Below are 18,170 nucleotides of genomic sequence, written 5' to 3' on the forward strand. Positions count from 1 at the left end.
TTTTTATTTTTTTTTATTTCTTTTGTTCTTAATTTTCGCTTGTTGTTGCTGGTTTTTCTGTTTGTTTTAATACAATTAAGGATGCATCCCACAAGAAAAAGCAGAAAGAGTCCTTATGGAAAAAAACAAATATATTGAACACATACCAATCAAATGGTACAGATATGGGACTGGCTTTGATTTCAAAATTTAAGTAGAAATAAAAAAGATGTAATGCAACAGCTGTTCAATTTCCAAGTCTAAATAGGCACTGTAAAAAGACATTTTGCTTTCTCCAGCACACATTTCTGTCTAAATGCTCCCACTGTAATCAACTCCTAGGATCCCAAACAAAAATAAAACCCAACACTGGGAACATAACCTTAGAGTAAAAGTTAATATCCATCCACCCACCCTCTTACAAAAAAGCAAACAAAAAAAAAATCCCCCCAAATACAACCTTTCAATGCTGCTGTTTTGACTGGAGCAGAATTGGAGAATTTATAAAGGTTCAAAAGCACCCAAGGCAAGTAGTACAATATAATTTGTTCACTAACTTGTATTGGAAAGGAGATTAAAAACATTGAGATCTGCATCTTGGTACATAAAACTGTTGTCCTGAATAAAGAGAAATCTTTCAGAAAAGTTTTACAACTTGGTGGAAGTCCAGGACCCAGCTTTAGGCATCATTAATTGATGGGGTTTAATTCTGACTTTGTTATAACCACTTTTATATACTGTACATCTACCCTAGTTGGATCAGTGTCTCGAACTGCTCACTGGTGTCCCTTTGAACAACTGTAAACTAAACCAAAGTATGCAACTCCATAGGAAGCTAGAGATCAGGTGAATATACAGCCAGTTATATCTCCCCTGCTTCACGCTCCTCTGAGCTCCTTGGGTCTTCTGATCTGCCATTAGCACTTTCATAAGAACGTTTCTTGTCTTTGAAATCTCGTGGTGACCTCTCTCTTGAGCTTCTATCTTTATCACGGGATGTTCTATCGCGGTCTCTTGAACGTTCTTTGTCTCTGGAAGATCTTTCTTTAGAGGATCTGAAAAGTGCAGTACATTTGAGAATTTGAGTCAGTCATGAATTTTTAGCTATCAAACAGCACTTGGATTTTGTATTTTTCTTCTTTTTCCAACCCAAATTCAGATTTATATAAATAGAAGTGTATGAGAAGCATCAGAAATCATTCTACTCTTCTCCCTTTCCTACTTCCGATTTCAAAAGACAAATACTTTGAGGCAGGATTTAATCTACACCTACTACAGAGCCCAGATTAAGGGCAATGTGCTTCACTAAATCTCTTATTTTCAACCTCCACCCTCAAGTTTGTATTAACTGAAGTTTAATGGAAATTTTTCATCTGCAGTTTCTAGCCTTTCTCAGACATATAAATTACAAACTTAAATGTTTAAAAATGGGAGTTTGATTAAAAGCAGGGGGAAATTAACTTGCGTTATTCTGGAACAAGACTATTACATGACAAATACAAACTAAACCAAACTGTGTTACAATTATATTTTGTTATAAGAATTAGCCCTTGTGTGATTTTGCAAGGTTGGGGTGGTATTATTTTTAGATATTTTACTCAGATAATACGCATTTTTAAAATGATAGAGCCAGAAAAGGGATGTTCTGTTAAACAATCCATATTGTTTTAAATTGAATGAGTTACCTGTATGGGAAAAAAATGGATTAGACATCCTCCTCTATATTCCCTTACCGATGCACTTAAGTCTGTTGTTGACAAACATTGCATTTTCATTTTACCATGTACTGCAATCATAAAACAGCTTAATACAAACTTTTACAGAAAAAACAGCATGCTACCAAGCTAGCCACTCGTTTCCTTGTCAAAAAATTTGGTGTACTGGCCAGAGACTGTACTCTCTCCCCTTACAGAAAGTTACTGTCACTTCACCTCAAAGCTTCAAAACTAAGGTCTGCAAAATGCTCCTGGCACTAATTTCCTTTTACAAGCTTACAAAGAAGTGACCTTTCATCTTAGTTCCTCAGCTGAAAAGATTACTTTCCCGACAGTTTTGCAAGACTTAGCGTTTGCAAATGCTAAGATCCAGAGGTATTATTCCTATGCCACAAATCACATGTCACAGAAGAGAAGCTACATGCCAAGTAAGAGGTTAATCCCGGAGTTAGTACAGCTGTTGAGCAAGTATCTTGTGCTGCAAGTCCCCTGCAGAAGTAACAACGGTTCCAAACTGGTTGACTCAGGCTAACTCTAGCAATTAATCCTAAAACAGACAGACAGATAGGATATGATGCCATTCACAGCTTTGGCTTTTTAATCAATGCATTTTTGAAGGAATATTAAGATGCATTCATCCAGCTGTCCCCTCTCTCTACAAGTGAGTCTCTAATCAGCAGACAAGAAGAAGGACTGGGTTTAATGAATCACAGCACAGTGATGTGAAAATTTATACAACTGCCTTAGCAAGCAGTATCACTACCAAAAGACTTAGAAATATCACTGTCTTTCTCAAGGGCAAGGTACTGCCCTTGACTTACCTTATCTAGAATGCTAGAAAGCATTACTACCTAACTGATCCTTAACAGTCAGCAGAAGAAAGAGATACTTTAAGGCACGATTTGTCTCATCTCAAAATAGACAGAAAATTATGTCAGATGAGTCTGTAATGAGACTCATGAGACCTACATCTCACCTAGTCATCAGAAGCTAGGTGAAATGAAGCCCCATCTTATGACTTCAGGTATTCATCCATACAATGTCTGTATGGGAGCAATCATCCCTTGTCACATGAATTCTTGTAAGTGGGCTCAAGCATACTAACAAAACCTTCTCTCAGTGTTTAGGTCTGTGTCATGACTGACCTTACTGAGTATGCATCTTAACATCTAACTGCAAACACTCACTTTCTCGTTGGAAAGCAAAATGCACCAACTACATAGTTTGTTTCTAATGAAACGAAAGACAAATTTATTTATTTGAAACTTATGACTAACAGTAAGAAAAAGTAGGACTTCATTTAGATCTGCTCTTAGTAAGCCAGTAATCCAAGCCTGAGTAGACCTAGAGTTCCTATTACCTTAGGCAGGTTGCTACTATTACCAGACAGGTTCTCATTATCTAAGACACACTGCTACTATTGCCTGACACTTTGTGTATGTTCAGTGGAGGTCTGGTCCTTATACTGATAAATTTGAAACGAGATCCCAGCCATTAATAGATTTAAATCTATCCACCAGTTTCATAGGTGAATGGTAGTGATACAGAATAAAAAAAATGTATCTGTCAGATAAATGTATGTGTTTGTAGCATTTCCTCAGCTATAGCACACAATAAAACATCCCTTTGCTTTCAGAATTAAGAAGTACCTCAGAGTCAACACTTTTTCATTTAATGTGAGAGGCTCTTTGGAAAATACTTTCTTATAAAGGGTGGACAGGATAAACCAGAAGGAACTGCGTGGTTCGCTGAAAGCAGGAATACTCTGCACACTTGCCTGTAATCATGGTACACTTCTCTTAAGGTCCTAGAATTACTGGCACCAGGGGCTGCCACTGCTGCAGCCTTCAGCTGCCTTTCTACTGCTTGTGTCACACACTGCTCTCCTGCAGGAGTTAGGTAAGAACACCATGTTCCCCAGATCTGAATTTATTTGGTTATTCAAAACCAAAATGCTAGGACTCCTTCCTGAAGAAGTTAACTTCCTGGAGCCTGTCTTCTATTTTCCAGAGTATTCTTGGTCAGAATTCCTTGGACAACTGAATGTTATGAGCTTAAGACACACAGGCTTGAATAGAAATATTTCATATGAGGATTTTAAGAAATTCCTTCTAAAACAAATTTTAAAAGTAGGATTTGGCAATGAGTTCTTCCCTAGAATAGAAAAAAAGAGTTCCTAGGAGACAAGGACATCAGAACCTGTGAGTTCAGGTCTATTTTGCATTCTGGCATCACCACTGTTATGGTATTCAACAGAAAGACTTCTCTGACGTTCATGTGGAGAGCTGCTCTACTGACTAGAAGGGCATCTCTAAAAAGGAGGTATCCAGCCCAGGTGCAAGTTCAACAGCCATCCTGGTCCCAGTGCAGCAAGATCACAGTTCTACGGATTCTTCAATCTCTTGAAAGCACAATATACATATTTTCAGAGTAAAAATTTTGCTTCACCTCAGAGAAATAAGAGGTATGAGCTGCTAATGATGGCACAGCAGTTTTTTCCCCTCAAGCCAACAGTACTGTAAAATTCTTCTTTGTACCAGGGATTCTTCCAGCACAGGTGTGTTGCATTCCTCCAGGGCAGAAACTGACATCAGGAGAAATATCTCCAGGACTGAATATCATAAGGTTGAAATTTGCTCCCTGAAGTACATTATATTTTTTTACTTTTAACATGCTTACCGTTACATGGATAGCACCAGGGGTCTACACCATTTCCCTGTCCTTACATATCTCTCTGCATCATTTGCATTGTGCTAATTGTACTGGAGAGTTTGAACAGGTACGATCAACCAGAACAGTTTTCTTCGAAGGATGGAAATTGAGTCTTGCAAAGATGGAAAAGCAGAAGTAGTAAAGGCAGTCTGAGCACATACTCTACAAATTGGTTTATCCAAACTAACAAATACATTGATTCAAAGGAAAAGCCTGTTTTAACGCTAAAAACTACAGGTTTGAAGATTTGCTAATCTGCTGTTGTGAATGCTATGAAGGGGCATGCTCTTTGGAGATGGAAACTGCCAAGTCTGAAATAATGACTTTAGAAAACTGAAGTATTTTAAATACCAGACACTACTGCTGCTATCAAGTAGAGTGCTGAACTTATAACTTTTATCCATCTGCAACAAAAAGAAAGAAAAGACTTGGACTAACCCTGTCTTCTATGCTCTCTTACAGAGCACAAGGGGATTACAGTCACCTACCTACTCTATGAAGAAAAAAGCTCATTTTTTGAGCAAAGAGCCCATGAGATCCTTGAACACGTTCAACGTATTTCTCCATCCTCGGTGATTTAACTCCTAAAATAATTGAATGATAAACCCTGCACGTGGCCACTTCAAAACCAGACCTTTTACCTTCTTGTAAGTCAACAGTCTGTCAGGGCTTTAAGACTGAGCACCCTCACACTGTACTGCACTCAAATGTACACCATAGTGGCTGACCTATAAAAGAAAAGAATCTTGTTTATGAGCAGGCCTCCCTGTCAAATGTCTCATTGTGCAATCCCATTCTAAATTATGCTTAACTCATCTAAAAGAAGCCAGCAAGTCCTCAGGGGCAGACAGCAATTGAATCATTCAAAAGCAATAACCCCAGCTTGCTCTCTGCAGTTACCCTTTAATGAGGGGTTCAGTGACTTTCCTTGCAAAGCAACACGTTCAGATGTAGTGCAACAAGTTTATTTTCAGGCATACCTAAACTTGTTTGCATATGGTGCAGTACACAACAGATGGGCTCTGGTGCTGGGAACAAGAGCCCGAGGGAAAAAACAAATGTATGACAGTAAGATGACTGCTGATATCCCTGGGGTCAAATGAAAATGAGCTGTTTTCCTATGCTGCAGGAAGCTTGTATTATCAACTTGACACCAGTACTCTGTAGCACTCATCCAAAACTGAAATAATGTAACGCTATTATTTTTATAAAAAATAAATAGAAAAAAGTCACTCTGGTATGTCAAACCATAATTACGCTCAAGTTGTAACTGAAACCTGAGACAGAGTCAAAACGTGTTTAAATTGCCAAGTGGTAACTGTAAACTTAATTTAGTGTGAGAATTCTCATCATGCCTCTAGGAAAAGCCATTTATTTCTAGGGCAACACTTACCTCTTTTTGGAGCTGCGTTCTCGGCTTCTGTCCCTGGAACTATGCCTGCTTCTATGGTGGCTGCGACTCCGGCTGCGGCTGGTGGAGCGAGACCTGTGCCGATGGCGCTTCTCACGGGATTTGGAGCGAGTTCTTCGCTTCCGTTCCCGGGAGGCTGAGCGAGACCGGTGTCTGCGGCGATCTCGGGACCTAGATCTAGGAACAGAAAGGACTTAAACCAGCCACTGCATTCACCCAGGTACTCTTACAAGTGTACTGCGAATATTATGCACTCTATGCATAAGCAAATCTGCACACAGAATGGTCTGCAGCCTTCAGAGCTACTGCATTGTCTGATCACAGGCAAACAGGGGAAAGCAACATTAGAAAGGCTACAAACTGCTTTGTGACTAATGCAGACAGTTTTAAAATCAACTCATGACTGTTTGGCTACAGCATAGCCAATTCAAGTTTCCGAAAGCAATTAAAAATATGGAAAAAAATCTACTTTTTAAAATTTTAAAATCTTGTCTTTATTAGGTAAAGTTGTAGAACTCCCTGATGCAGTGACACGGGTTATCTGCCAGAATCTTTGTATTATGATGTTCTGAAGAAACTGGACTATATTGTTCCCCGTAGCTACAATAACAAAACTAGCCTGCAAGGTTCTAAACACCATAAAAATTCAGTCTATTCTTTCTTTCTTTTTTGTTTTTTTTTTTTTTTAAATCACTTTGCAGTCACACCTCACTGGTGACTTGCAACAGTGTAGGTTTGGAAGAACACTCATACTGTTGATGGATGATCTATTAAGAGTTAACCTGGTGCTTAGGATTTTAAAAACATGGGGTTTCACAAAAAGGTATTAACCACAAACTTTTGTAAAGAAAAAGCAATTATCTGTGTTTTAAATGTTATTTGGGACACAAGGCTGCATTGCAGGAACCATAAAATAAATGTACATGTATAAACTCAGTAGCATGATATAAAATCACAGAGAGATGACTGTAACAGAAAGCTTTGTTCATAAAGATGGACATCTTAAATTAATAGTGCTACACAAACTTATAATGTGCCAGCTTGTGAAAGGCTGGCTTCACCGCTGGTATTCCTTGTCTGCAGATTTATATACCTTTTGGCATGCTTGCTGTGGGATCTGGACCTGAAATAAAAAGAAAACAGTAATTTTTCTTATAGAATCTTATTATTATATAAGGTACAATTTAGTAATAATAAACTAGACTAGCTGACCTGTAATTGTATTTCTTGTTTTAGTAGCAATTGTTTAAAGGCCCTTTATTTAATATTAACATCTTTACTGCTACATGTTTACCAGGAAACACATCCCTGTTTTGTGTTTGTGGGTTTTGTTTTTTTCCCCCCTTAATTCAGTTTTGAGATTACCATATTAGAAACCCAAAAGAATGTCAAATTTGCTTTTTAACTCCCTTCCCTCCTATAGAAAAAGCTTACAGTTCAAGTCAGTATTCCCTTATTTCCTGACAGGCAAGTATTATCAGTCTGCAACAGATTTCAAAAGTTTACACTGTTAGCCTCTGAAGCTAACATGTTGAGAGAACTGCAGTTCAGATTCCGTTCCACTCTAGCCCCACAAGGCCTGGAAGCTACTATTTCACAGAAGAACAGGGAATTACTTTCCTTAGTCATACATTCAACTACTTCCAATAAGGAAATTTTCTAACATATATGAAGAAAATAGCTATCAGATGTTAGAAAATCACATGTGTATAAGCTCACATTTATTAAGTCTCAAAACAAGGTACACACCTGAAAATTATCTCATTTAAAGGCCATTTGTTCCAATACGTAGATGTACTACTATCAGTAGTTTTTAAAAAGGTTTTTTATGGAAACAATTCCAAGTTTTAACAGTTAGACATGAAATTCCATCTCAATCCTTGTAAGTTTTCAAAGAATGCAAAGTATTGTAATTCTGCAGATTTAGAAATGTTTATGAACTACATCATAGGTTTCTCATTAAACTTAAATAGGTCATTATGTACATGCAATTAAAATAGCTCCCTACCTCCTTAGTTTCTCCCTTTCTTCTCTTTCTCTCTCCTCTCTACGTTTCAGACGTTCCTGATTTCGTTTCTCCTGTTTATCAGCCACAATCCTCTAAAAGCAAATGAATATATTCATTAAGTTATACTTCAAAATTTCTCAGATGAAGGTGCTATAAAAATGATCTAGACATTAACATTCAGTTCTTTTTCTCAGGTATATTCCCTTTCCCTTGTGTATATTATTCCCTCTCTCTTCCTCAGTATATATGTATTTTTTTCTTCAAGAAACAGAAGTTATTGCAGAAGAGCTGCAGCAAATAGATGGGTGTTACACGAAGACCTGAAATATGCAGAGTTAAACATTAAGTTTTTAATAAAGGGGAATTCAGAGCAGCAAGTCATGCCTTTAATGTGAGAGTTTCCATGCCAATCCTATCATATTTTGGCCACCGGGGAAAGGCAGAAAGAATACAGAACCGGGAGAGTTAATTGTTTCTTAAAGGACTTGGTTGGGCTGATACCTAGGTTTTGAGGCTACTTGTTTCTGTATTGTGACCATGAGACATATAATTAGAGCAGATGCTTCAGCTGTTAGCCCCCAGGTTGAACTCACTACTACTGGGGACAAGGCACGCTCAGTAGAGGGCCCTCAGATGTGGAACTCACAACTGGAGATCTGGCCAAACCCAAGTCTTGCCACCTTCTGGACATGATGCAAGAAATTCAACTCTTTGTAAAGACCTTCTTCTGAGAGGTGGAATTGCCCCAGCAGCATCTTGATTAGATCTCTGAGGAGAGCTCTGAGGAAGGAGGGGATAGTTATTGTTTTCTTCTTTTGTTAGCGAAGTACTTCAAAAGATTATTTTTTTGATGCTTTGGGAATGTGAAATAAGTTATCCATGCATATTTTTTTCTGTATGGTGTAAATAATCAGTCAATTCAACCCCTATGTCAAATTGTATCTATACTTCCTTGTACAACATCACTAATTTAACTACAAGTTCAAGTGACTGCATAATTTCATGGAGGGATGAGAGGAAGCACACGTGATCTGTTCTAGGCATCTAAGATTTAAGTTACACCAGCTATATTAGGAGCCTAAATTGCCTCTACAGTCAACAGAAAGAGTTGGGCTCTCCAAAGAGTAAGTCATTATCCATGCAAGACAGCTGGAATATTATGAAACATAATACAAGTCAATTTACTCAAACCCACTAGCAGCATTTTCTGCTGTTAGGGCTTCAAGTCCTTTAGCTATTGTCTTCAGTGATTTCTACAGCTAAAATGCTTGACTGAGCTGGGAACTCCATAATTTCTATATTAAGGTCATAAATGGCATCAGTGTCCAAATCCATTCTCTAGAATACCAGAAGACCAGAATACAATTCCAGTAAGTCTTTCTTCCAGCACATGATTTCTGGTCAAGATAGGGTTGTTTAGGATAATATTCCAACTGGATTTCAAATTTTCAAGCTATAAAGAACATGCAACCTCCCCATAACAATTATTTTAACAGCTAGCCTGACTTCAAGATATCCATCATTCTGTATTTCCACTTTGCAAAGCTACAGCCTTGAGTTGTTGGAACCTGTTTATTTCATCTATTGTCACTTAAGCTTAAAAGCCTTGAAAAATTCACTTATAAGAAAGTTCAAAGTCACCTCCTAATCTTTGTCCAGATAAAATAAACAAAGTGAGTTTTAGTTATTCACCATACAGCAGGCTGTCTGAGCTCAAAGCATTTCTTTATATTTTTTTGAAAACTTTTCATCCTCCTTAATTCATGCTCTTGTATCTTCAAGTCTCATTATTATTTTTAGTCAATCATCTGGCTAAAAGCAAAGTTCATTTGGCTATCTCCTGTGACTGCTAAATATAACATTGCTGCTGTTCGTTCAAAATACAGTTTATCAATTTACAAGTAGAATCACACTCTTTGTTCCCAAGATGCATTACTCTGCATGTGTGTTTTAATATACCTCAGTACAAAAGAGGTCATCTTAGTAAACTATCTGGGTAATTGATGTTAAATTAAAATCTTTAGTGTTTTTTAGGCTAATGAAATCTCAAATTTTAAAGTGATATGAAAAAATCCCACACATCCAGAAGGAAATATTCAATTAAGGCTGCCTGTCAAATAATTAAGTAGGACCACACACACAAAATATAGGAATGATTTACCCTGAGTTCCTCAAGCTTCTCTCTTATTTCAATAAATCCCAAATGTAGTTTTCCTCCAAAATGATCAGCAAGTCGTCGGTCATTGTCATGAAGACCAAGATAAGCTGAGCACACTTCACAAACCCGTAGCTTCTGCTGCTGAAAGCTGGAGGCAGGCATAGAATTCCTGTACACTTCCTAGAAAAAAAAATTTGCTGTTACTTCTCAGTGCACATAAATACAAGGATAACACTTTACCAAGCACATGCTACAAATTAATAACCAAATTCAATGTACACCAGCACACCCTTCAGTTAATTCACACTATTCATAAATCAACTGTTTCATTAAGATACAAGGCATGTTTCCTTATTTTGAAAATTGAACATATTTAAAAGCAGGACATTAGCAAATGGTTTTGTGGATTTGTGAATTAAAAAAGTGGGGTAATGATTACCTTTACGTAAGACTATATTGCACAGAAAGCTGAACAATATTTTCATATCCAACAATGAATACACATTAACACTACAATTACTATGTTGACATATTATGAAAATATTACACCAGTTTTAATTCTGAGCGCAATTTAAAACAGTGTTAGTTTCCTGAGAAACCCATCTGCATTTTAGACACTAATTAAACACATTATCTGAACAAAATTTATCTACAGATACTCAGATGACAGACCAGCAAGACTGTCAGCAACCCTTCTGGTACTATTAAAACAACTGCAGATGTTTGTTTCTGTAAATCCCTGTATCTTGGAGCAACACAATATGAAAAGCTCTTGGTGCGTTCTGCCACCTGACCATTACAAGGACCATTTTGACTGGACTGATACACAAGACATTAAATAAGTATCTTCCAGAGAAGACAATGGTTCACTTCACTGAAGCTTTCCAGTACAAGTCACATCAGCACACCACAGCAAAAGCCTTGAGAGTAAACCAGGCAAGTCAGTCCAACAAACACAGACACAATGGTAGTGTCCACAGATACAACTGACCAATACAGCTAAGCTAAGATGAATGCATTATTTGTGGAAGGGAGTATAATTTTCATTGTATATGAGTGTATTTAAGGGTACAAACTTTGACTGTACAGGATGCTGCAAAGCAATTAGCTAAGGAAGTGGGAGTAGATAAGACGTCTTGCATTACATGAAGGTCAACCAATTTACACAAAGGCCAACCAATTTAATACTTGACCCTGCCCTCTCCATCCCCCAAGCCTTGCACAATTCAACTTACTTCTGCTTCTCTCTTCTTTACCCGAGCTTTCTCCACTTCATCCATTACTTTCTGAGATTCTTCCACATTTCCATCAGCTCCGAGCTGTTCTACCTTGGCTAACAGTTTCCCAATTTCTTCATTCAATTCATGGACTCTTTCAGCCTTGAAAGACAAGGAAAGGCTTAACACAGGAAATGCTTTTACTTATGGAAAACAATCTGAACGACTACTGTGTGCAAAATTGGTAGGACAGAAAAGAAACATGCAGAGAGCACTTCTCCAGGTGTTAAGAGTGAAATAGAAAATGCCTCACTGAAAAACACACAGAGAAAGGCTGAGTTACCAGGTCTGTGTACCAACTCCAGAGAAGGATTTTGTTTAGAAAATTCAAGTAATTCACACTGTTGTCCATACCACACAGTCTTGCAAAATTAGTATTTGTATAATCATTCCTCCTAGCATGTGTATACACGTGCACAAAAATTGTAGAACTTTTTTTTTCATTCGAAGATCTAGAGAAAAGCACATCAATTTGGTTTAATTTATGGATGAAGTTTTGATCAAAAAGTGTAAGAATTACTAACATTTGTATGGCATGGAATCACAGTGTCAAGTTTCTCGAGGTCAAAAATATCAGAGGTCTCTTCCCTGTTCTCCTTCCTGTGCCTTAAGGGCAGTTTTGGGAAGAATAGAGAAAATGTGTTATTTTTTCCCTCTCCTCAGTATGAATTCTGAGATTCAATATCTTGCCAAAACTTGAAGTTGGCTCTTTGGAAAAACAGACCTTCAAAGAGACTTTAGTTACTAGTTTTCCATGCTTACTTTAGCTGCAACTTCAGCACTGATCTCTTCTTGGGTTTCTGCTAGTCTTTTCTTAGCCACTTCTGTTCGCCTGTCACAGTCTGCAATAAATGACTGCAGATGGTCCATTGCCTAAAACATCAATAAGAACACAGATCAGTGCTGTCAAGAACATGGATATTTCATTAGCTGTAATGCTTCCTAAGTTTATCAAGACTTAACTTTCTTAAGTTTTTATTAGTGAAACCTTTGTAAAACGATACTCTATCAGTTTATGGTGACACATAATGTAAACACATATATTAATACACAACTTTTTAAAAATTATAGCCTACACATTGTCATGGTTCTAAGTATTTGCAGAAATTTGGAAGTGAATCTGTCTTAAGTCTTCTCTGACAAGAAGTGAGTATTTCTAGCAGGCATTAAAATTCTTCAAAGGATATTCAGGATCACTTCATCCAGCCATTACATGCAATACTGTAACGTTTTTCACTAGGGTTTTAAGCTATTAAACATATTAACATCATCCCTCCAAATAGCAATTAAAAAACCGAACCTTTTTGTCCTAGTAAAAACTACCTTCCTAGCTGGGAGTACAAAACTTAAACTATAGTGTATGGAGACAGTATATGATTTGTTATCAATACAGAACTACTTTCTTCATTAAATATAGAATTTAAAACTCTCTTCAAAGCATACACAGCCTTAATATTTCCCTGCTATGTGATAACACTAAGACAGCACCCACGTTTATGATATTTGTAGAGTGACAATACAAATACAAAATATTCATGAAGAGGCATGTATCTTTGCCAAGGGTTTCTCTGTTTATAAGATCCTTCTGTGTGTAGCAAAACTTAACATCTACTGCTCAGTGTATTGACCTTGGTATACAAACTATGCTCTCTCTCCAGCATTAAGACAAAATACATACATCAAGCTCAAAGAAGAAATCTTGATCTTTAGATGCTATTTCATAGTCTGCCCTTAATGCCAGGTCATGCACCTTCAGGCATTCTCCAAGGTCCATTCTCTGAAAAGAGACAGAGGCAATGTGGTTTAATTTTTCAGAAATGTTACAACGAATAAGTTAGCATGATTTTCTTTAACAGTCAAATACTCTGAAGCAAATCAGCTCCCCTGAGAGAACAAAAGGACAGTTTAACAAAGCTATAAAATGATACCAGGTCTTTAACAGAAATGCATGAATCAGGAAATAATAAAAGCAGAGAGAATGAACAGCTTGTCTTATCATGATAGCTGTTTGGATTACAAAGTATCATTAACATCTCCCAAAAATGTTGTTTTACTGAATGTTTAAAAAAGTGACTCAAGTGGAACATCCTGTATTGAATTTAAACAGCTTAGCAGAATCAAGTTCTATGAAAATAACTGGCAGTTAAATGGTCAAATTCTTGACCCAAACTGTCTGCACACTCTATGGTGCTGTGTTTCAGTTATATTCATCACCTGAAACAGCTACAACCACAGCACCACAGCAAGTGCTGTTTAAAAAACATTCTTGAAGCATTCCAAGTGAGAGAGTCAAAAAATCAAATCCCAGCAAAACATTTTGCATATGAGTGAAGATGATCTGAGTGTTGGACTATGTTCAAGAATCAGGGGAGAAAAATTACAGATACTTCACTTGTAATTTAAAAGGAAGAAAGCATGGACTTAAAAAAAGTAAGTAGGGTGCATCACTAATCTTGCATACAATGGCACTGAGAAGAGCGCCCAGAATCTTATGAGATAACAAACACTGTTTTTAAATTGAAATTTGCATAATACACAGCATAAGAAATTCTAATTCAGTGTGTTCACCACAAGTCTGGTGATCAAGACAGACCAACCCCCCCCCAACAAACAATTAAAAAAAAAAAAAAATCAAAAAACTAAACCAAACCCCTCCCAAAGCCAATTTGAAATGCAAACAAAAATGAATAAAACCAAGGCAGCCTCTCTGCAAAAGCACAGGCTGATGTATAATCATTGAAATTGATTATCTGCATCACTTAAAACCAGCATGGTTTCAGTTAGGTCTGCTCTTGGCACTGCTCACTTAATATTAAGAAGAGTTAATCCTTTCTTAACACTGAAAACACATAATGCAAATTGAACTCTGATGGAAAAAGCTATTACTGCTGGAATTAAATAACACTTTTAGAACCAAATCTAAAATAATTAATAACCTGTGTTGTGAGTTTTGTAAATAGAGGATGAGTGTTAACTCAGAAAGTACTGCAAGTCATCTGAATGCGAGCCAAATGAGTAGGGGTTTAGCTGGGTTTTTGTTTGCTTGTTTTTGTTAATAAATAAAATACTTGGATTTAAGTAAACAATTCAAGCCTCCTGAGTAAAAAGCCCAAACATCAATTACTTTTGTCTTCTCATATCCCCATTCACTGATGTTCCAATGAATCCATTAAAGTAATTTTTATGGAAGTTGTTAATTTATTTCAAATGTTAGAAACAAACAATCAAAAAGATTGTTAAAACGAAGAATTTTGAACTTGAAAGTTTTTTATAAACTGCAGTTGTTTAAATACCCTTCAGCCACCATAAATCTGTTCTCCAGAAGACATTTGATTGCAACAGAGAACATCTGATTTCAATGATAAAGATTAGCTTTTCCTGTTGCAACTATACAGGCCCTCAGCAATTTTGTTAACTGATGCAAATCCACCAAGACCTTGAAGCTGAGCAATGTATAATACATGTCTATTTCCAAGTCATCAGAGGCTAACATTATTTAAACTGAAGCATTCTTTCAGGAAAGTACTTCAATACTAGGAAAACAATAAGAAAGAATATTTTGAAATTATCTGAAAATTAGACACTTAAAAATTCTCCTAAAATTGTGAAAACATTGTGTTTATGCTCGTTCATTTCTTGTACTGATAAGGTCTTTACAGCTAAACTGTAGAACTTAAGGCCTATCCTGTTTGAAGTACTTTAGTTCTAAATGCATACATAAAGCTAATGACACTCTAATAGGTCTGAATACAATGAGAAGCAGCCTGAAACACATCCACCACATCATTACAAACCCACTATTTTAATATGCAATCTGCATACACTTTGAATAAATGCATGAAATAAACTTCCATCACACAGTAAAAACCCACAGAATTCACATAACACCACCACGGCACTCGGTTCACTATTACATGTGCTTTATGTTTCTTTTCCCTCTATTTGGGTTGGATTTAACTTCCACAAAATAGTACATTTCCTGATTTCTTTTCTTCTTACTGGGAACTGTAAATCCATAGCCTGAAAGGATGGTAATTACTCTGAGACAGCATTACTAGCGAAAAATTTTCTGTCCTCCCTTTATCACTGTGCTGTGCCACTCCACACTGAGACATCTACCTATGCAGTTCAACATGATCTGGGTACTGACTGGGTAAAATATATCTCAGCAAACCAAAAACAGAGGCATATTTTTCAGCGGTCTTTTTGTCCAACCTGTTGGGCAGCCACACAAACAACACGCTGACAATATGTAGGAACAACATAGTAGGGGACTAAGCAGCTAGGATCTCTTACAGTATCAAGATGGCAAACTCAAAAACCTTTGAATAGCTTCAGTAATATTAGCAGAAATTTTGAGAGACTAGGTGGCTGTTACAGAGGATTCACTTTTTTTACATGTCTCAATCACAAGAGAAGAAATTTTGACTCCCCTTCTCCTCTTTGATCCAACAGTGTTGCCTTATAAATATTCATGTGGCATAACAGGGAGCAAGAACAAGCAGGTACAAGAGAAAAGGATTCTTTATCATTAGCTTTGCTGCTGAAGAAATTACTTCATTATTGGAACTGCTGCTTAATACAGTTCTGGGCAATCCTTTGTGAACCTTCACAGATATATCACTTTAAAACATCTTTCTTAAAAGTTCTATTAGCAAACTCCATTGTAGAGAGACATAAAAGACCCACCACATTTAAAACTCTTAAACCACTTTGCAAATTATATGTAAAAACAGGCTAAAAAGCACTTCTGCTGGTGTAAGCTATGCAACATCAAGTGAAGACAACTCATTTTGGGGACGATTCATTGCTGCCACAAGTCTGTGCTGGATCAGGATTGTCGAGGACTTTAATAAGCACAGAACAGCTCCTATTATAATCTGGCTAATATGGCCAGCTGCGGAGTAAACGGACAGCAGATGGAAATGGAGAGAGGATACAGCAAGACACATTATTTTCATTTTCGGCAAGTGCACCTTGCGGTTTGGTGCCCAAGCATGCCTACTCCAGAGGCAGGGAACAAGCATTTGCAGTCAGCCATTTAAAGATCAATCAGTTGAAACAGATGATGGCTAAGAGGGAGACTCATGCTCACACATCGAGCTACTAATGAAGGCTTAAAAAGAACACAAACTTTTTCACAGTCAATACACTGACTTTCAGACAGACTTAAACTACTTAAAGTGATTTATAGAGGAGTTCTGATAAGCAATGCAAATAAAGAAAGGTGAGAATATCTAAGTCCCCAGGCTAGACATAACTAAAATTTATGGAGTATGTTAAGCCACATTTTGGGGTCTTTTTGCAGTTTTCTGCACTTTTACTGAGATTAAAGCTGAGAAAAAAACCCTTACATATTTGGAGAATCTTTAATACAGATAAAAGCTATTACTGAAGACTAGTCTAGGTAACCACATGCAAAGCTGCATATCAGGAGTACTTTTGCTATTCCAGAGCTCTGCATAAGAAACTAGTGCCTTCTATTCTAATGATTTGCTAACCATTTTCTGCAATACTATTTTAATTCCTAGCTGCTAGATGGACAGTTACAGCTGCTTGATTTCCCAGAGCTAAGGTTTAGACAACTGTCTTTCATCCTAAACAACCTCATATTGAAATGATTTAGTAATAATTTTTGTCATCCTATACACGAAATAGATAGAATGCCTTTGGAATTAATACAGAAATATGGATTACATACATTTTGTTTGACAAAGATGCATAGCTCTGCTTCAATTAAATCAGGTACAAAAAATAAAATAATCACGTGTTAAATATGAGTTGATGAGGAAGAGCTGGCCAAAGAATTGGGCAACACAGAATCTGAAGAGTTTATCTGCAACATAAATATGCACTCAAGACTAGCTGGTAGTAATAACTTATTTGGAAAGTAAACTCTGGTATGATGCTGTTTCTGGAATATGAAATTAAGAAGGCTTTCTTTTTCTTCCAGATCTTGAGCCACCTACAGCAAAATTCCCATTCTGGCACTTTTACAACTACTACCCATTCTTTTGACATCAGAAATTTGATTACGGAATGTACTCTCTAAGGAGTGCAAAAAGAGCACAGAAAAGCCAAAGCTACTTAAAACACAGAGGGCTGATATTGAGCCAAGTGTGACATAGTAGCACAAACAATCAAATGCTTCTAAAAACAACATGTGTCTTTGATAGATTTCTGAAACAAGATACTCTGGACAATGTTTATGTAGAGAATTCTTTCTAAGGATACCCTTACCAAAACAGTTCACATTCAGCAAGAGAAGGATTTTTTTGTTTGTTTGCTTAGAAAGATCTGATGTTGCTGATAAATTGATATTGGAGGAACCAGATTTCCTCCTTTGTCAAATTGCTAAGGCAACTACTAGGGTCTGTATGAGAACACTTGCTACTGATAAAAAGAAGCTGCAGATAGACTGTTTGCTGACATCTTCCTTACAATGGAACTCACTTTTTATCTGCATCAACAATTTTGTTTCTGACATGTTTCTACACTTGTGATAAAGCCCATCCTTTTTTGTAGGCAACACATATTCAGAAAGGAAGTCTTTAGGATGATGTAACAATGTGTAATTTAAGTCCTCTGACCCCACTAGCAGGAAAGAAATGCTGACCAAAAAGGATGCAAAAATTATTAAGTTGAAGTCCTTAGTAATCACTGAATTCCAGGTATCTTCAGAAGTCTTTTTAAAAGACATTTCTCCCTATAACCATACTCTCACTTCTGAAGACTTCAAATGTCCTAGTTAGGACAGCTGAAGACCAGTTCATCATGGTGGGTTGTAACCCAAAACTGTGTATTCTATAGCCTTCCATGCCATTTCCCAGAAACTGTTGTCAAGACTATTCGCACCCTCTGCCCATAGAGCCTGACTCCTCAGGCTATAAACTAGGTGTTAAGAGGCCTG

General features: G+C 37.0%; 1 protein-coding gene across 1 annotated transcript in view; it reads right to left on the reverse strand.

The window, feature by feature from the left end:
• LOC103764580 (putative RNA-binding protein Luc7-like 2) overlaps positions 1–18,170 on the reverse strand; it is a 24,488-nt gene continuing 6,318 nt past the window's right edge. The window contains exons 3-10 of the mRNA XM_008931501.3: positions 12,939–13,037; positions 12,023–12,133; positions 11,219–11,362; positions 9,987–10,163; positions 7,826–7,917; positions 6,911–6,940; positions 5,800–5,994; positions 1–1,034 (exon numbers count right to left, since the gene is read on the reverse strand). Of these exons, the coding sequence (XP_008929749.1) occupies positions 842–1,034; positions 5,800–5,994; positions 6,911–6,940; positions 7,826–7,917; positions 9,987–10,163; positions 11,219–11,362; positions 12,023–12,133; positions 12,939–13,034 (1,038 nt within the window). The 5' untranslated portion in view covers positions 13,035–13,037 and the 3' untranslated portion in view covers positions 1–841. The remainder of the gene's footprint in view (positions 1,035–5,799; positions 5,995–6,910; positions 6,941–7,825; positions 7,918–9,986; positions 10,164–11,218; positions 11,363–12,022; positions 12,134–12,938; positions 13,038–18,170) is intronic.

This window comes from Manacus vitellinus, unplaced genomic scaffold (assembly GCF_001715985.3).
Source record: "Manacus vitellinus isolate BGI_N305 unplaced genomic scaffold, ASM171598v3 scaffold_5_pilon, whole genome shotgun sequence".
NCBI classification, from domain to species: Eukaryota; Metazoa; Chordata; class Aves; order Passeriformes; family Pipridae; genus Manacus; species Manacus vitellinus.